General features: G+C 46.1%; 1 protein-coding gene across 1 annotated transcript; it reads right to left on the reverse strand.

Annotated features, from left to right (window-relative positions):
- On the reverse strand, positions 1-13718 carry rgs9b (regulator of G protein signaling 9b). Its single transcript, XM_084669312.1, has 19 exons — positions 13192-13718; positions 12098-12194; positions 11237-11287; positions 11033-11139; positions 10908-10959; positions 10761-10819; positions 10571-10647; positions 10310-10391; positions 8852-8914; positions 7888-7917; positions 7034-7095; positions 5354-5467; positions 4990-5105; positions 4798-4885; positions 2068-2206; positions 1786-1868; positions 1328-1451; positions 247-629; positions 1-160 (listed from the first exon to the last, which is right to left on the reverse strand). Exons 1-19 carry the CDS (start codon positions 13255-13257, stop codon positions 1-3), a joined length of 1953 nt encoding a protein of 650 aa, XP_084525438.1. The 5' UTR covers positions 13258-13718.
- Positions 13719-15737: the final 2019 nt, after the last annotated feature.

The raw sequence follows: 15737 nt of genomic DNA on the forward strand, positions 1-15737 counted from the left end.
TTACCCAGTGCCATCCTGGGGGGTGAGGCTTTCCCACGGACAGATGATCTCTTTGACTCCTCCTCCCCGGGAGGCTGGGCCACTCTCCTCGTCCTCGTCCTCAGAGTCGATGGGATAGATACGACACTCAGGGGGGATGTCCACCTTGATCTGGAAGAAGCTGCAACAGAGGTCACATACAGATGTGTTTATGGAGGTGCTGACAGTGGAGGGGATTGTCTGGGGCGGGACATCTCCCTGACTCACTTAGCAATCCGTCGGGGTGGGGCCTGGCTCGGCCGGGCTGTGCTGATTGGCTGGACACGGCTAGTCATCCCAGCGGGGGCGGGACATTTGGGAGACAGGCTGGCAAACACAGTGGATGGAGTGCAACCCCGTCGGAGCAAGCGGCCCAATGAAAGGGCCACTCGGGTTCGAGACAAGCCCCCGACCCCCCCAGGCCTGGCCTCGCCCTCGGCCTCGCCCTCGGCCTGCCGGCGTTCCGGCCCGGGGGTGCTGTCTATGGCCACACTGATTGGAGAGGGACAGGCAGGGGTGTGGGGGAGGAGGGGAGGGGTGCTGGCCGACGGAGGGTCACTCATGCCTGAGTACACGGCCAGGTGGGGGACGGGAGCAGTGAAGCGGCACAGCTGTAGGGGTCAAAGGTCAAATATCAGGGGGCAGCAGCAAGGATTGGAAGGTCCCGTCCATGTCTGATCTGATCAAACACAACTGGTCAAAGTAATCCAAAATGACACTCAACGGAACAATCCTACTCCTTTAGGCTTCTCTCCTTTACGGCCTACCCCGTCTTCCAGTGTGTCCCTCTGATTCCCTCCCTCCCCCCAGGGTCTTCATAAACAGACTGCAGTGAGGAGAGTGGTGAGAGACTGAGTTGTGAATGAATGAAAAGAATGTTGGATGGCACAGTAAAGATGACAGGACACAGACACATGAGGTGGCCTGACGTATTTATTACAGCAAAACAAAACACGCTTTAATGGAACTTGAGCAGTCTCTAAAAGTAAACGATCAAGCAGAGAACACAGAGACAGATGGCATGGTAGGTGGATGGAAAATGAAACACATACTGTCGATGACACACACCCCGTGATACATGACATGTCTGTTCAAACAAACACAACTCCACTGCTCTGCTCCCTGACATCTCTACAGACAGTCCTTACTTTTGCAGATATATCTACTGACATTGCCTTTCACAGCTGCTGTTCTGCCATGCACAAGCCCACCTGCCAAAGCGTGTGTCCTGGTGTGCATGTACAGTGTGTGCGTGTCCTTATTTCTTGGGGGGCACCTCCTTGCCCTTGTTGCTGAGTTTACTCATGACCTGTGTGATGTCCACGGGGCCGCTGGCGGCGAGCTTGGCCCTCTGCTCCTCCTCCTGCTGCCGGAGGACGATGGGGCTGATGCTGGGCCTGCGCTTCCGGGCGTTCTGCTCCAGCTGAACATCACTGGGGGGGGGGGGAGGGAAAGAGAGAGAGGGAGAGACAGAGACAGTGGGGAGGGGGGAGTGAGAGAAATACAATGATGGCCCCAAACTTGAATGTTTGATAACATTTACATTTAGTCATTTAGCAGGCGCTCTTATCCAGAGTGACCTAAAGGAAGTACAGGGACATTCCCCCTGAGGCAAGTAGGGTGAAGTGCCTTGCCCAAGGACACGTCATTTTGCACAGCCTGGAATCGAACCAGCAACCTTCTGATTACTAGCCCGGGCCCCTAAGCGCTCAGCCACCTGACTCCCTAACGGGGGTGGAGAGATCAGCCCTGTTGATGGAGACTCACCTGAACCTGTGTTGATCAGGGTTGATGGCTCTCTTCTGGGTGTCCTTAAACACTGGAGACTTCAGGTACCGGCCGTACGAGTCCTAGCAGGCCGACACACACACACCCCCACACACACACACACACACACCCACACAAACACACACACACACACACAGACACACCCCCACACAAACAGACATACATACAAGTTAATCCACTGAAAGCAAACAAACATTTCAGGGAAAGTAAACTGCTCCATAAAATCTTGAGTTATGTTGAATGGTTGACGGTGTGGCCCACCTTCTTCATCAGCATGAATATGTGTGTCTGAGCCGCGTCCAGAACGTATCTGTGGGGGTGCTTCAGACCTTTCACTGTGATATCCATCGTCTTCCCGTCAATGTTAATCCAGCGGGGGGCGCCACGAGCCAGGAAGGTCCTGAGGAGACAGAAGGTCCCACAAACACTCGATACTACACCACCGACCACGGGACACTTCGTCAATGTCACAAAATCGTTTTTAGAACAATGAAACACTTTATTCATGTAATAAAAACATTTAGATTTTGGGCCAGTTCATAAGAGACACATTTTGTGGTTAATGCATCTTTTGGAAAATGCGAAAACTCTACATGTTGACCATTCCCAGGAATATTTAAACTTACCAATTTCACAAGAGAGAAAGGGCCAGAGAGAAAATCATTTGAACAAACTAGCCGGCTTAACTTGTTTTCATCACCGTTGATGGGTGGACAAGTTGAACAGTTTGTCAATTGACATGTGAGCAGGAACTGTGTCCCAGCAGAGGAGCTCTGGACTCTTTCAGCTTCAGACACTGGAGGATATCTGCCTTTACATTACTGTCTGAGTCACCTTACTTTCTGCCTTTACATTACTGTCTGAGTCACCTTACATTCTGCCTTTACATTACTGTCTGAGTCACCTTACTTTCTGCCTTTACATTACTGTCTGAGTCACCTTACTTTCTGCCTTTACATTACTGTCTGAGTCACCTTACATTCTGCCTTTACATTACTGTCTGAGTCACCTTACTTTCTGCCTTTACATTACTGTTTGAGTCACCTTACATTCTGCCTTTACATTACTGTCTGAGTCACCTTACATTCTGCCTTTACATTACTGTCTGAGTCACCTTACTTTCTGCCTTTACATTACTGTCTGAGTCACCTTACATTCTGCCTTTACATTACTGTCTGAGTCACCTTACTTTCTGCCTTTACATTACTGTCTGAGTCACCTTACATTCTGCCTTTACATTACTGTCTGAGTCACCTTACATTCTGCCTTTACATTACTGTCTGAGTCACCTTACATTCTGCCTTTACATTACTGTCTGAGTCACCTTACATTCTGCCTTTACATTACTGTCTGAGTCACCTTACATTCTGCCTTTACATTACTGTCTGAGTCACCTTACATTCTGCCTTTACATTACTGTCTGAGTCACCTTACTTTCTGCCTTTACATTACTGTCTGAGTCACCTTACTTTCTGCCTTTACATTACTGTCTGAGTCACCTTACATTCTGCCTTTACATTACTGTCTGAGTCACCTTACATTCTGCCTTTACATTACTGTCTGAGTCACCTTACATTCTGCCTTTACATTACTGTCTGAGTCACCTTACTTTCTGCCTTTACATTACTGTTTGAGTCACCTTACATTCTGCCTTTACATTACTGTCTGAGTCACCTTACTTTCTGCCTTTACATTACTGTTTGAGTCACCTTACATTCTGCCATTACATTACTGTCTGAGTTACCTTACTTTCTGCCTTTACATTACTGTCTAAGTCACCTTACATTCTGCCTTTACATTACTGTCTGAGTCACCTTACATTCTGCCTTTACATTACTGTCTGAGTCACCTTACATTCTGCCTTTACATTACTGTCTGAGTCACCTTACATTCTGCCTTTACATTACTGTCTGAGTCACCTTACATTCTGCCTTTACATTACTGTCTGAGTCACCTTACATTCTGCCTTTACATTACTGTCTGAGTCACCTTACATTCTGCCTTTACATTACTGTCTGAGTCACCTTACTTTCTGCCTTTACATTACTGTTTGAGTCACCTTACATTCTGCCTTTACATTACTGTCTGAGTCACCTTACTTTCTGCCTTTACATTACTGTCTGAGTCACCTTACATTCTGCCTTTACATTACTGTCTGAGTCACCTTACTTTCTGCCTTTACATTACTGTCTAAGTCACCTTACATTCTGCCTTTAAATTACTGTCTGAGTCACCTTACTTTCTGCCTTTACATTACTGTCTGAGTCACCTTACATTCTGCCTTTACATTACTGTCTGAGTCACCTTACATTCTGCCTTTACATTACTGTCTGAGTCACCTAACCTGACATTCTGCCTTTACATTACTGTCTGAGTCACCTAACCTTACATTCTGCTTTTACATTACTGTCTGAGTCACCTAACCTTACATTCTGCTTTTACATTACTGTCTGAGTCACCTTACATTCTGCCTTTACATTACTGTCTGAGTCACCTTACATTCTGCCTTTACATTACTGTCTGAGTCACCTTACTTTCTGCCTTTACATTACTGTTTGAATCACCTTGCATTCTGCCTTTACATTACTGTCTGAGTCACCTTACTTTCTGCCTTTACATTACTGTCTGAGTCACCTTACATTCTGCCTTTACATTACTGTCTGAGTCACCTTACATTCTGCCTTTACATTACTGTCTGAGTCACCTTACATTCTGCCTTTACATTACTGTCTGAGTCACATTACATTCTGCCTTTACATTACTGTCTGAGTCACCTTACATTCTGCCTTTACATTACTGTCTGAGTCACCTTACATTCTGCCTTTACATTACTGTCTGAGTCACCTTACATTCTCCCTTTACATTACTGTCTGAGTCACCTTACTTTTTGCCAGTGACAATGACAATAATTTCAGTCTGTCAGTGGACTACACGTCCCACTAACAGACAAGGCATCACCAGACAGGTCCTGGACCTCCAAGGTCTTCTTACTTGTAGATGTGCTGGGCTTTCTCCTGCATGGTGTCAGCCGTGCCCCACTTCAGGTCCTCACAGGCTTCCCAGAAGGCCAGGTTCTCACCTGGACACAGGGATGGGTTACCCCTGATAGCCAATTACTCCTGGCCAGACCGGAGGAGAACCTCCCCGTAGTGGCCTGGTGTTGGGTTAGCCTAGCTGGCTTACCGCTGAACTCCTTCTTGAGGAACAGTCTGAAGTCAGCACGGCCCCGAGGGTCAGAGAGCAGCTCCCCAAAACTGAAGGTCCACCTCTCCACTCGCATCTTAGTGGGAATCTCCACACTGAGACACACAAACACAGAGGCACACAAACAGACGCACAGACACACACACACAGATGCATACAGACATACATACAGACATACACAGGCACACACAGGCCATGCACACACACACAGCAAATATAGACACACACAAACACACAGACGCACATTCACATTAATACACACTCTTTGCTTTTTCTCCTCAGATCTCAAACCTGTAGCAGATACAACAACAGTGTGATGAGTGTTTGCTAGTGTCTCATGTACTTAGCCATGTTCAACGCCCAGAGGGTGACATCATCAGTGATCCAGGGGCTGCTCGGGAGACAGCTGCTAAGAAACGGGTCGTGGTGCTTGTATGTGACGGAGTACTTCACCAGCCTAGAGGGAGATCCAAAGTCATCGTCATACATGCTCACAGATGAACACACTCCATCCACAAGACACAACAGTGTGAAGGAGCAGACCCACACATAGACGCACACTGTCCCAAACACTCAAACCTGTCACACACACACAGCTTGTAGTTGTCCATCGAGGCCGATGATGACGTCCACCTCTCATTTCACCGGTGGATTCACTGGTGACTGTACAGTCGTTTTCTGGATCCACAGATTTTGTCACATGTGGGACATGTGTATGTGCTAGTAATGGTACTGGCAACCTTGGCTGTGTTTCCTCTACGCCTTCTTTCCCGCCTGTCCTGTCTCCTGGCTGTCCTGTCCTCCTCCAGTGCTTCTGTCCCGTCCCGGCACACCTGGCGCCAGGTGTTACGGTCAGCAGCCAAGCCCTCCAGGTCCCCAGGTCTGACTTTACACCTCTTCAGTGCTGTTTTTATCTGATCTTTATAGCGCTTCTTCTGCCCCCCCAGCAGAGCGTTGGCCTTGGGCGAGCTGGCCATACAGCACTTTGTGAGGCAGCCGATTGAGGGGCATCCTTATAACGTGCCCCAGCCATCGTAGCTGATGGTGGGTGATGGTGGACTCAATGCTCTTACAGCCTGCTCTCCTGAGGATCTCAGTGTGTGGCACTCGGTCACGCCAAGTGATTCCTAGCATGCGCTGGAGACAGCGGATGTGAAAATGCTCCAGGAACTTCACATGACGGCTGTAAGTGACCCAGGCTTCGCAACTGTAGAGGAGGGTGGTGATGCAAACGGCTTGATACACAGAGATTTTTGTCTGGAGATATAAGTTCTTGTTTTGAAAGACCCGGCGCCTGAGTCTCCCAAAGGCAGCTGATGCTTGTTGGATTCTGTTCTGGACCTCATCGTCGATGTTATTGTCCTCAGAGAGAATGCTCCCCAGATATTTAAATGATGGTGCGACAGACAGATGCTTATCAGTGATGCTGAAGATGGGTGAAGTGGAAGGGATGTTGTTGCTCCACTGACAGACTACCTCTGTTTTGGTGATGTTGATAGTCAGCCCCATCCTGCTGTAAGCCTTCACAGCTGCATCCAGGACAGCCTGGAGGTCTTGTGGACTGTGAGCCACAAGAGCGCAGTCATCTGCATACTGCAGCTCAAGGACCCTCAGTCTGTGCAGCTTGGTGGTTGCTTGTAGCCTTCTGATGTTAAAAAGATTACCATGTAGTCTGTAAACTACTGTCACCCCGCTGTTGTCCTCAACTTCTTTATGGAAAAGTTGGGTGACGCAAAGGAGGAAGATGTTGAAGAGCACTGGTGCTAGTACACACCCCTGCCGGACCCCTGTGCACACAGGGAAGGAGGCAGACTCTTGTCCTGCTATTGTCACCCTAGCATTCATACCATCATGAAACTGACGGAGGATGTTAACAAACTTGCTAGGGCATCCAAACCGGAGCAAGATGTCCCACAGTAGGTCTCTCTGCACAGTGTCGAAGGCTTTGGCCTTCACACAGACACACACACACACAAGCACTCCATCCACAAGACACTCCAGTGTGAAGGAGCAGTGGACGTACGCTCCGATGGACACAGAGGACTTCACCCTGGGCCTCATGATTGACTGCTGGGTGAAGATCATCTGAAGGACACAGGGAGACGTCATCAGACACTCACCAGGAAGAAGACAACAAAAGGTTTGAAATTACAGTTTTTTCGTATGGTTAAGGCACTATCTTTGAAACTCGGTTATTTTTGCTAACCTCTACACGTTCACCACAAAACCTTACAACAAACCAGAAAAACATTACACAAAACCAAATATTGGAAAAATCTCTCTGTAAAAACATAATGCTTTGGCTTCAATACAGCGTAAATTCCCGACATAACACACTATCCAAATGAGGGAAACCCCAATTTTTCGTACATTAAAATATTCAAACACTCCTCAAACAACAACATGGTCTGGCAACTGAGATTCTTTTTTAACCATTTCCCCTTATTTGTATCAGGGGAAATATAAATATAAATAGTGTGTGGAAAAACGCATTCATACTTTACACATTTGAATCACTGTGTGTATACAGTACTACATGTATGACAAAATCTTATGATAAACTGCTGTGGTGCCATTCTGTTGGTGCTTTGTGCGCCTATTCAAATGATGGTTTGTGTGGACTGTACCGATGCAAAGACGCTTTGCAAGAATTGCTTGCTTTTCCAAGAGATATATTGTCAAATGTTTTGCGGATTTGGTGTAAGTTGATGTGGTAATTGTGTTGAGTTTAGCAAAAATAGTGTATGGTTCCAAAGATAGTGGCTGAGCAATAAAAATAAAAGATTTAAATGTAAAAGGAAGTGAATTCATTGAATGATGTGCCCTCAATTCAGAGGGATTTGAACAATAATAGTATTTTATTGGATCTTGACTTACAATTCTTCTGTAGACATCAGATGTTTTTTTCTGGAAAACAAAACAATGTTGTTTTTAGAAAGCTTCATAGCAGAGACCAAGGTTGATTATTTAAGGTTTAAGATTACTTGGCATTTTGTGTTCCTTTCTGTGTGCTTGTGTGCCTGTGTTTGTGCAGGCACATACGTGTGTTGGTTTATGCGTGTGTGAGTGTGTTGGTTATGATGTGTAATATATGTCACCGGTTCATATTCAAAGCACACAGTAGCACCTGCACGATGATATCAAACCTCTGAACGCACGGGAGAACTTTCCAAAGACTTACAACGGACACAGGCGTTCACACACGTCATGCAGGCGTCTCGCTGGTGATGTGCACACGTATTTTAACGACATGTGCACAACATGTTTATACGCACACCAAATTTTCTATCAAACTGTAAGATGTAGTTGGCTATTCATTCTGCGCTTTCTACAACTCGCCAGAGTAGCCCATGCGTAATTCACCCGTATCAGGTACAAGGTGAACGCACTGTGTGCAGCTACGCAGACTCTCATTACACCCCATAGTTGGTTTGTGTGCGTGTGTTTGTGGGTGTGTGTGCGTGTGTTTGTTGGTTTGTGTGTGTGTATGTTGGTTTGTATCCAATCTTTAAAGCTGAGTCTGTAAGCACATGAAGATCCTTGTAGAAAACCTGCAGAGATAAAAATATGAACAAATATACAATGAATACTCATTCACACCTGCAGATAGCAGTGAACCAATGATTGATCAGGCTTGAAAGACAGGGCTTATACATGAGGATGCTTGGTGGTTGGCTGATTACGAGGACAGGCAGGAGGACAGAGAGGGCTGTGTCAGTAGACAAAAACAAGCCTCTTATCAAATCTAATCTGACTGACGACAGCCCTTGTGCATGTCCTTGGTACAGCTGCAGACACAGAAGGCCACTCTGACAGCCTCAGCCCCTGGCTCACCTGTTACCTCCTCTGTGTTGGGATCTATCAGACGGTCCAGTCCATACTCCATGGCACTGACTGTACCTGGCTGGAAACACGCACACACAGAGAGACAGAGAGAGAGAGACAGAGACAGAGAGAGACAGAGAGAGAGAGAGAGAGAGAGAGAGAGAGAGGGAGAGGGAGAGGGAGAGGGAGAGGGAGAGAAAGAGAGAGACAGAGAGAGAGAGAGAGAGAGAGAGAGAGAGAGAGAGAGAGAGAGAGAGAGAGAGAGAGGGGGGAGAGAGAGGGAGAGAAAGAGAGAGAGAGACAGAGAGAGAGAGAGAGAGAGAGAGACAGAGAGAGAGAGAGAGAGAGAGAGAGAGAGAGAGAGAGAGAGAGAGAGAGAGAGAGAGAGAGAGAGAGAGAGAGACAGAGAGAGGGAGAGAGAGAGAGAGAGAGAGACAGAGAGACAGAGAGAGACAGAGAGAGATAGAGAGAGAGAGATAGAGAGAGAGTGAGAGAGAGAGAGAGAGAGAGAGAGAGAGAGAGAGAGAGAGAGAGAGAGAGAGAGAGAGAGAGAGAGGATCTCTGTGTCAGTTGACTGTCACTTTCTCCCAGTGAACATCCTACCCCTTCCCATACATTTCCTTTCTACAGTATATGCAGGCTACCACATGTACTATCGTAGATCAGAAAGATTCCAGACTGCTGTTTGTGCATGGTGTTTGAGGCATCCAGGTGTGTTCTCAGACACTACTGAAATATTAACCAGCTCTGCCCTTTCCTCGTCACTGGCCAGAGGGCTAATGAGGCCCCATGGGGGGCAGTAATGGGGTGTGGTGGGGGAGTGAGGAGGCCCCATGGGGGGCAGTAATGAGGTGTGGTGGGGGAGTGAGGAGGCACCATGGGGGGCAGTAATGAGGTGTGGTGGGGGAGTGAGGAGGCCCCATGGGGGGCAGTAATGGGGTGTGGTGGGGGAGTGAGGAGGCCCCATGGGGGGCAGTAATGAGGTGTGGTGGGGGAGTGAGGAGGCACCATGGGGGGCAGTAATGGGGTGTGGTGGGGGAGTGAGGAGGCCCCATGGGGGGCAGTAATGAGGTGTGGTGGGGGAGTGAGGAGGCACCATGGGGGGCAGTAATGAGGTGTGGTGGGGGAGTGAGGAGGCACCATGGGGGGCAGTAATGAGGTGTGGTGGGGGAGTGAGGAGGCCCGATGGGGGGCAGTAATGGGGTGTGGTGGGGGAGTGAGGAGGCCCCATGGGAGGCAGTAATGAGGTGTGGTGGGGGAGTGAGGAGGCCCGATGGGGGGCAGTAATGAGGCGTAGAAGGGGAGTTCATGGGGTGCTGTAGGACAGGAGACTCTCACCAGTTTCCTCTATCCAATAGGATCGGGATAAGGATTGCCTATCCGTTCCATTTTAGCATGTGCTGTTATCATCCAACTGTTTTTGTTGACTGCTACTCTGAATGTGGGGGACTGTGGCTCTACATGTGTTCCTTACCGGAGGCCTGTGGACCACCCAGTACGCTCTCTCCTGACAGTCAAACACCACACGGTCCGGCTTCTTCCTCTCCTTTCCAGCTCTGGACAAACACACACAAACATACACAGACAGACACACAAACATACACACACACATACACAAATGCATACATTCACACACAAATACATACACAAAAACACAGATACATCATACAGAATATGGCATCGTTCTATTAGTGACATAGGAGCAAGATTGTTGTCAAGGAGGAGACAGACTGACCTGTACTGTTCTTTTGCCTGCATCACAATGAAGTCCCATTTATGGTTCATCCACTTGTGAAGGGTGTTGTACTTCTCCTGAAGGTAAAAAGCAACAGGAAAATTGTTATGTTCAATCTTGAAACAGGATTTCAGTGTACTGCAGCCAGCCATGCGCGTGTTCAGGGGTGTAAACATCTCTCATCTCTCACCTGCTCATGCAACTCCAGGATACCCTTCTTGCGTATGTTTCTCTTTGCCAGATAGATTGCTTGAAAACAACAGCATTTGCTTTATGTAACATGGTGACTCAACATGTGAACATTAGCCAGCAGCAAAGCGTTGTCTGAACCACCCACCATAATCTGTGTCTTCAACAGACCACTGCTGGGCAGGCCAGAAGTATGGGGTCTGAGAAAAGACAACATTTTGTTTACTGACATGTTACGTAAAGGAATGTGCGTGTGTGTGAGCGTGTGTGTACCTGAAACCGGTAGAGAGAGGTGTCTGGTTTGAGAATCAGGCGTTTATGATCCTGGAGTGGATATATGAATCCATATGAAACCATCATAGTTCCCAAGGTGCAAGCCTCTAAGTTGATGGAAAGACAAGCAGAGCGATAAGGGAAAGTGCCCTGAGATTTCACAACAGTTATGGGGCATTTGAAAGAGACAGGTGATGGTCTTACCTTGGGTTTCCACAGTGAAGCGGTTAGCTAGCCATGCCACTATATCCTCACCTGGTAGAAGGAAATACTTGAAGATCATTTAGATTTGATATAGCAATGCATGTGTGTGTGATGTGCATGTATTCATAAGAAATGTTCTGTCAACATGTACCTGTACCTGCCAGGTTCCTTAGAGTGGGGAGGGACGGGGAGGGGAGGGGAGGGGAGGGGAGGGGAGGGGAGGGGAGGGGAGGGGAGGGGAGGGGAGGGGAGGGGAGGGGAGGGGAGGGGAGGGGAGGGGAGGGGAGGGGAGGGGAGGGGAGGGATTACAGCCTCATCCAGATGAGGCTTTATTTATAGAGTGATCAGAGATTAGCATGATTAGCAGGAGTCTGTCCAGAACACTCCATGATCCCCAAGCATCTACCTTGCTGCCTCCTGAATAAAGTACCACCATAGTGAGTCAGATTCCAGACCCAGACCCAGACTCCAGACGGGAGTGTTTGATTTGAATCATGTCATGTCTGTAGGCAGATCAGGACCAGATCAGCGCTTTCCTTTGGAAGGAATATACTTTTTTCTTTACTGTGGCTCTCTTTTCATCCCTCCACTTTCCCTATCACCCTTTCCCGCTCGTTCTCCACTTCTTAATCTCTCTCTCTTACTTTGTTCTCTGACACTGAGACCATCAAGGTTGTCATGGAGAATCTTAAACCGTTGGGGTGAAAAAATATGTTGGAGAGCTCTGAAATTCTTAAGTGCGGCTAGTAACCAAGCCCAGATACTGTATATGTACAATCCTGTAAGACTGTGTGTCTGTGTGTGTGTGTGTGTGTGTGTGTGTGTGTGTGTGTGTGTGTGTGTGCGTGTGTCCTTCCTTACCAGTCATAGCGTGGGGTATAGTAGTGATGACCAGTCTCTGAGGCTGAGACTTCACTCCTGCCTGTGGATCCTGCATCTCCAGCATCACCGCCTCCAGCTAATATGAGCAGACCACCATAACAACCAGTCACCAGAACAACAGGTCACCGTTTCAGCGGTAAAAAGTGATACTTATTACGCAAGGATAGGATTAAGATGAAAACCGTCAGGAGTTAGGTCAACACCTACACTTCACCCCATACTTTGACCCTGCCTTCACGGTGATGGAGGAGGAACGTTCAGGAATGCTGAACTGCTCGTCTATCTTCTTCATCACCAATCTCAGTTGTGTGTCTTAGCTCTGTTACTCTGTGGCTGTTTGAAGTGGCTTTGTGTCATGTGAACATCTAGCGCTTTGAAGCTGGTCTAGGGAGGACCTCAGAGCAGCAGCTTCAACTGGACCAAAGGGAATTTCATGAACCCTCCTGAAATGATTGAGGGTGGTTCAATAATTTCTTGAACCACAGTTGTACCAACTCCTGGCAACACAACATTGCACCTTCAAAGCAAAGCTGCAGGAGGCTTTGTCTATATGCTTGTGGTGCAGCTATATCCTCTGGTGTGAGGGTTAGCATTGAAGGTAATTATGAATGTGCCACACTTATCCAAGCTAATGATTATTGCACTAAAACTATGACTGAGTAATCCAAGTAACAGAGCCCCACTCAATCATGCAGGAAGGCATTCCCTGCCATTTACATGACTGGCATTTCCAGTGTTGTTTTGTTTTCTTACAGTGAGCCAATGAACTTTGCACTTGCATTTGAGGTAACACAGCAAAGATATCTTTGTGTCTTGCCAACTTTCATGTTTTGATAAAATACACTTTACTTTCAGAAAGATTTATCAATACATTTAGGCTATAGATCTGGATTCGAGATAAAATCATTATGAATGAGTACAGATTAATATCATAACGTGGTTTATATGGCATGTTATAAAACATGAGTCGACAAAGAAACGTGTGTTTGAAACGTTTAGAAAATAAATCGATGTCCTCAGATGAATAAGCAGTAGGATGTGACAGCCTCAACATTTTTATATGGATAACCTACCTTCTTTAGACATGCCATCCGCGGACGAAATCTCTGTCCATGATCCCGTACATTTCTGATTGTCATTGTGGTGGCTTTCCACCCCACTTACAGAATACAAGAGGTATAGTCGGTAATTTATCGTGGATGCTGATGAAATTACAACAAACAGGTCCTATTCTAATCGATGCCAAACCGCGCTCCTCAATAAGGATAGAGAGGAGGACAACCCTCCAACCACAGCAGTTATATTCTGGCAGATTAACCTCTACTGTTACGCATTTACGCAACCTGGCAGCAAGATGGCGACATTTTGATCATTGGGGTGTGCTTGCCTTCGGCGAGCACAAACCATTGTTATCTCACATATATATTATTTATTATTTATTGTTTCTTTTCGCCCCCCTTAGGATGCCTCAATATTTGGACTACATAGACAACGGCGATGTCAAAAGGTTCGTCTCGGTAGCGATTGCGTTGGTTGTATTGGGATTTATGTTCCATTGCACGGTTTAAGTAGAAATTACGTTTTTGTGGCAAAAAGTGAAGCTAACGGTGGCTAACTTGCTAGCCACAGTCACTGACGCCACTAACGTCACCAACGTCACGAAAACTCGCGTGACTATCTCTAGCAGAACATTAGTTTCCCATCTGTTAACTTGGGGGATACTAATCTGCAAGGCAGCTGCAGAAACGCCACAAGCAAAGAGGCCAGGGTGATATTTAATCATTTTACTTTGTGGTGTGAAACATAATTGTGAAATGTAATGTACAATATTAGCTGATATTATTAAGTAAGTAGGCCCACATCTACTTTCGGAAACGGTAGTCTACTATTTCACTGAAGCATTAGCATCATGACATTAGCCTCTGTTGCTTGGGCAACACATACTACAGTGGTCATGATGCATCTGTTTTCAATCGTTAAAATAAACATTCCTCACAAACACGTTTTTGTTATAGGATTTATTTTGACATTAATAAACGATTTGTTGGTGAAATGACCATTACCTGTGGTTTCAAATCAGTGTGGCGGCTCACTGCAACGCTGTAGCCTACCCGAGACACTAATGAGTAGCTAACAAAAACATCTCTTTAGAGATGTTTAGAAAGTCAAACGGCGACGGAACATGTTTGGCTTTCCCCTTACTCAAAAGTTTTTCAATAGGTGAAAGTATCTGACTACTAACCTGAACTTCATTGCCACAGCCTAAACTTTGTCAATGTCAAAACTTTGTCTGTTCATGAAAATAATTAATGTCAGCCTGCTTCAGCCTTGCTTAGCTGTAGGATGTACATTTTACTGGGTCTTGCTGCGCTGCTTGATTTATTGAAATTATTATGAAATGTTATGTTTTACTAGCCATTTGCCTTCTTAAGCAAATCACAGTATTTCCCACCCCTCATGGTGTAACTGAGACGACCGTAAATAGCCTAATTCATCTTTCAAGTAATAAGCCCCCGTTGAAGTGTTGAGCAGGAAATTAGCTGGTCTGTAGAGATCTTGGGTTGGTGGTTTTACTGATGCAGAATTCGCTCAAATAAAATCGATAGACGTAACAAGTGGCACATAACGTGAAGTAGGCCTAACATTGCATTTTATTTTGTTTGAGTTTTAATAACTTGTCCAGTGCATCGGGGCAAGTAGCACTAGCCTAAATTGATCTTCCAGACTTGCCGTAAAAAAAAAATGTACTCTTCCCGGACAAGCCTTAGCTACATGGCTAGACTGTTGATCCAGATCAGAATCCATCATATGTTGGACACTCAAAATCAGCGAATCTTGCAGCCAAATCAAGTAGCCTATATTTATAGGCCTTTATATGGCTACAAACTTCTGCTCGGTTTCTAGCTGGCTACTTGTTACCAAGTTACAACTTTGTTGCAGGGGCATTCTTTGTCTACATTGCGAGCTAACAGTGTCCGGTAATTATGTCGCTATAAATAATGATGTTAAACCGAGACCACTAAGCCCTCAAAGAAAATGTAAGGTCAAAGAAACAAAAGAAAGGTTTGAGGTTACTCTGAAAATTATTAATAAAATAGGCTTCTAATATTAAACTGCTAAATCCTTCTCTAACTAGGCTCCTCTATGATGCATAATGAAACTTAACGTTTTTTAAGTAATCAATAAGCCTACGCTTGCCCTCATTACTCAAATGATGCCGTTCAGGGCGTTCAAATTACATAATAGGGCGATGATAGGAGGATAATAGGACATAATAGGGCAACCAACAAGTTGTTTATATCTGATTACAATTTAATAAGTTATCTAGCGCTGCATCTTCATGAGCTACATTTGGCCTCCTTCTCTTCCAACCAACCAGTATCACCTCTCCTCCATCTGAGTGATGCATGTCATTTTTACAAACTTATTATCAAGGGAACACAATGGTCAGAACTGTAGTCATACACTTAAATGCTTTTTGAAATATGTAAACACCAGGAGTGTATGGAAAGCTGGGGCAGCCACAAGCACACCCTCACAATTTCCCCAGAAATTGTATGCTCTCTAGTTGTTTTTGTCATGACGAGTTGAAGCGTTATCTGGGCCTATCATTTGTAAA

This window comes from Hypomesus nipponensis, chromosome 13 (assembly GCF_054491055.1).
Source record: "Hypomesus nipponensis isolate SF chromosome 13, ASM5449105v1, whole genome shotgun sequence".
Taxonomy (NCBI): Eukaryota; Metazoa; Chordata; class Actinopteri; order Osmeriformes; family Osmeridae; genus Hypomesus; species Hypomesus nipponensis.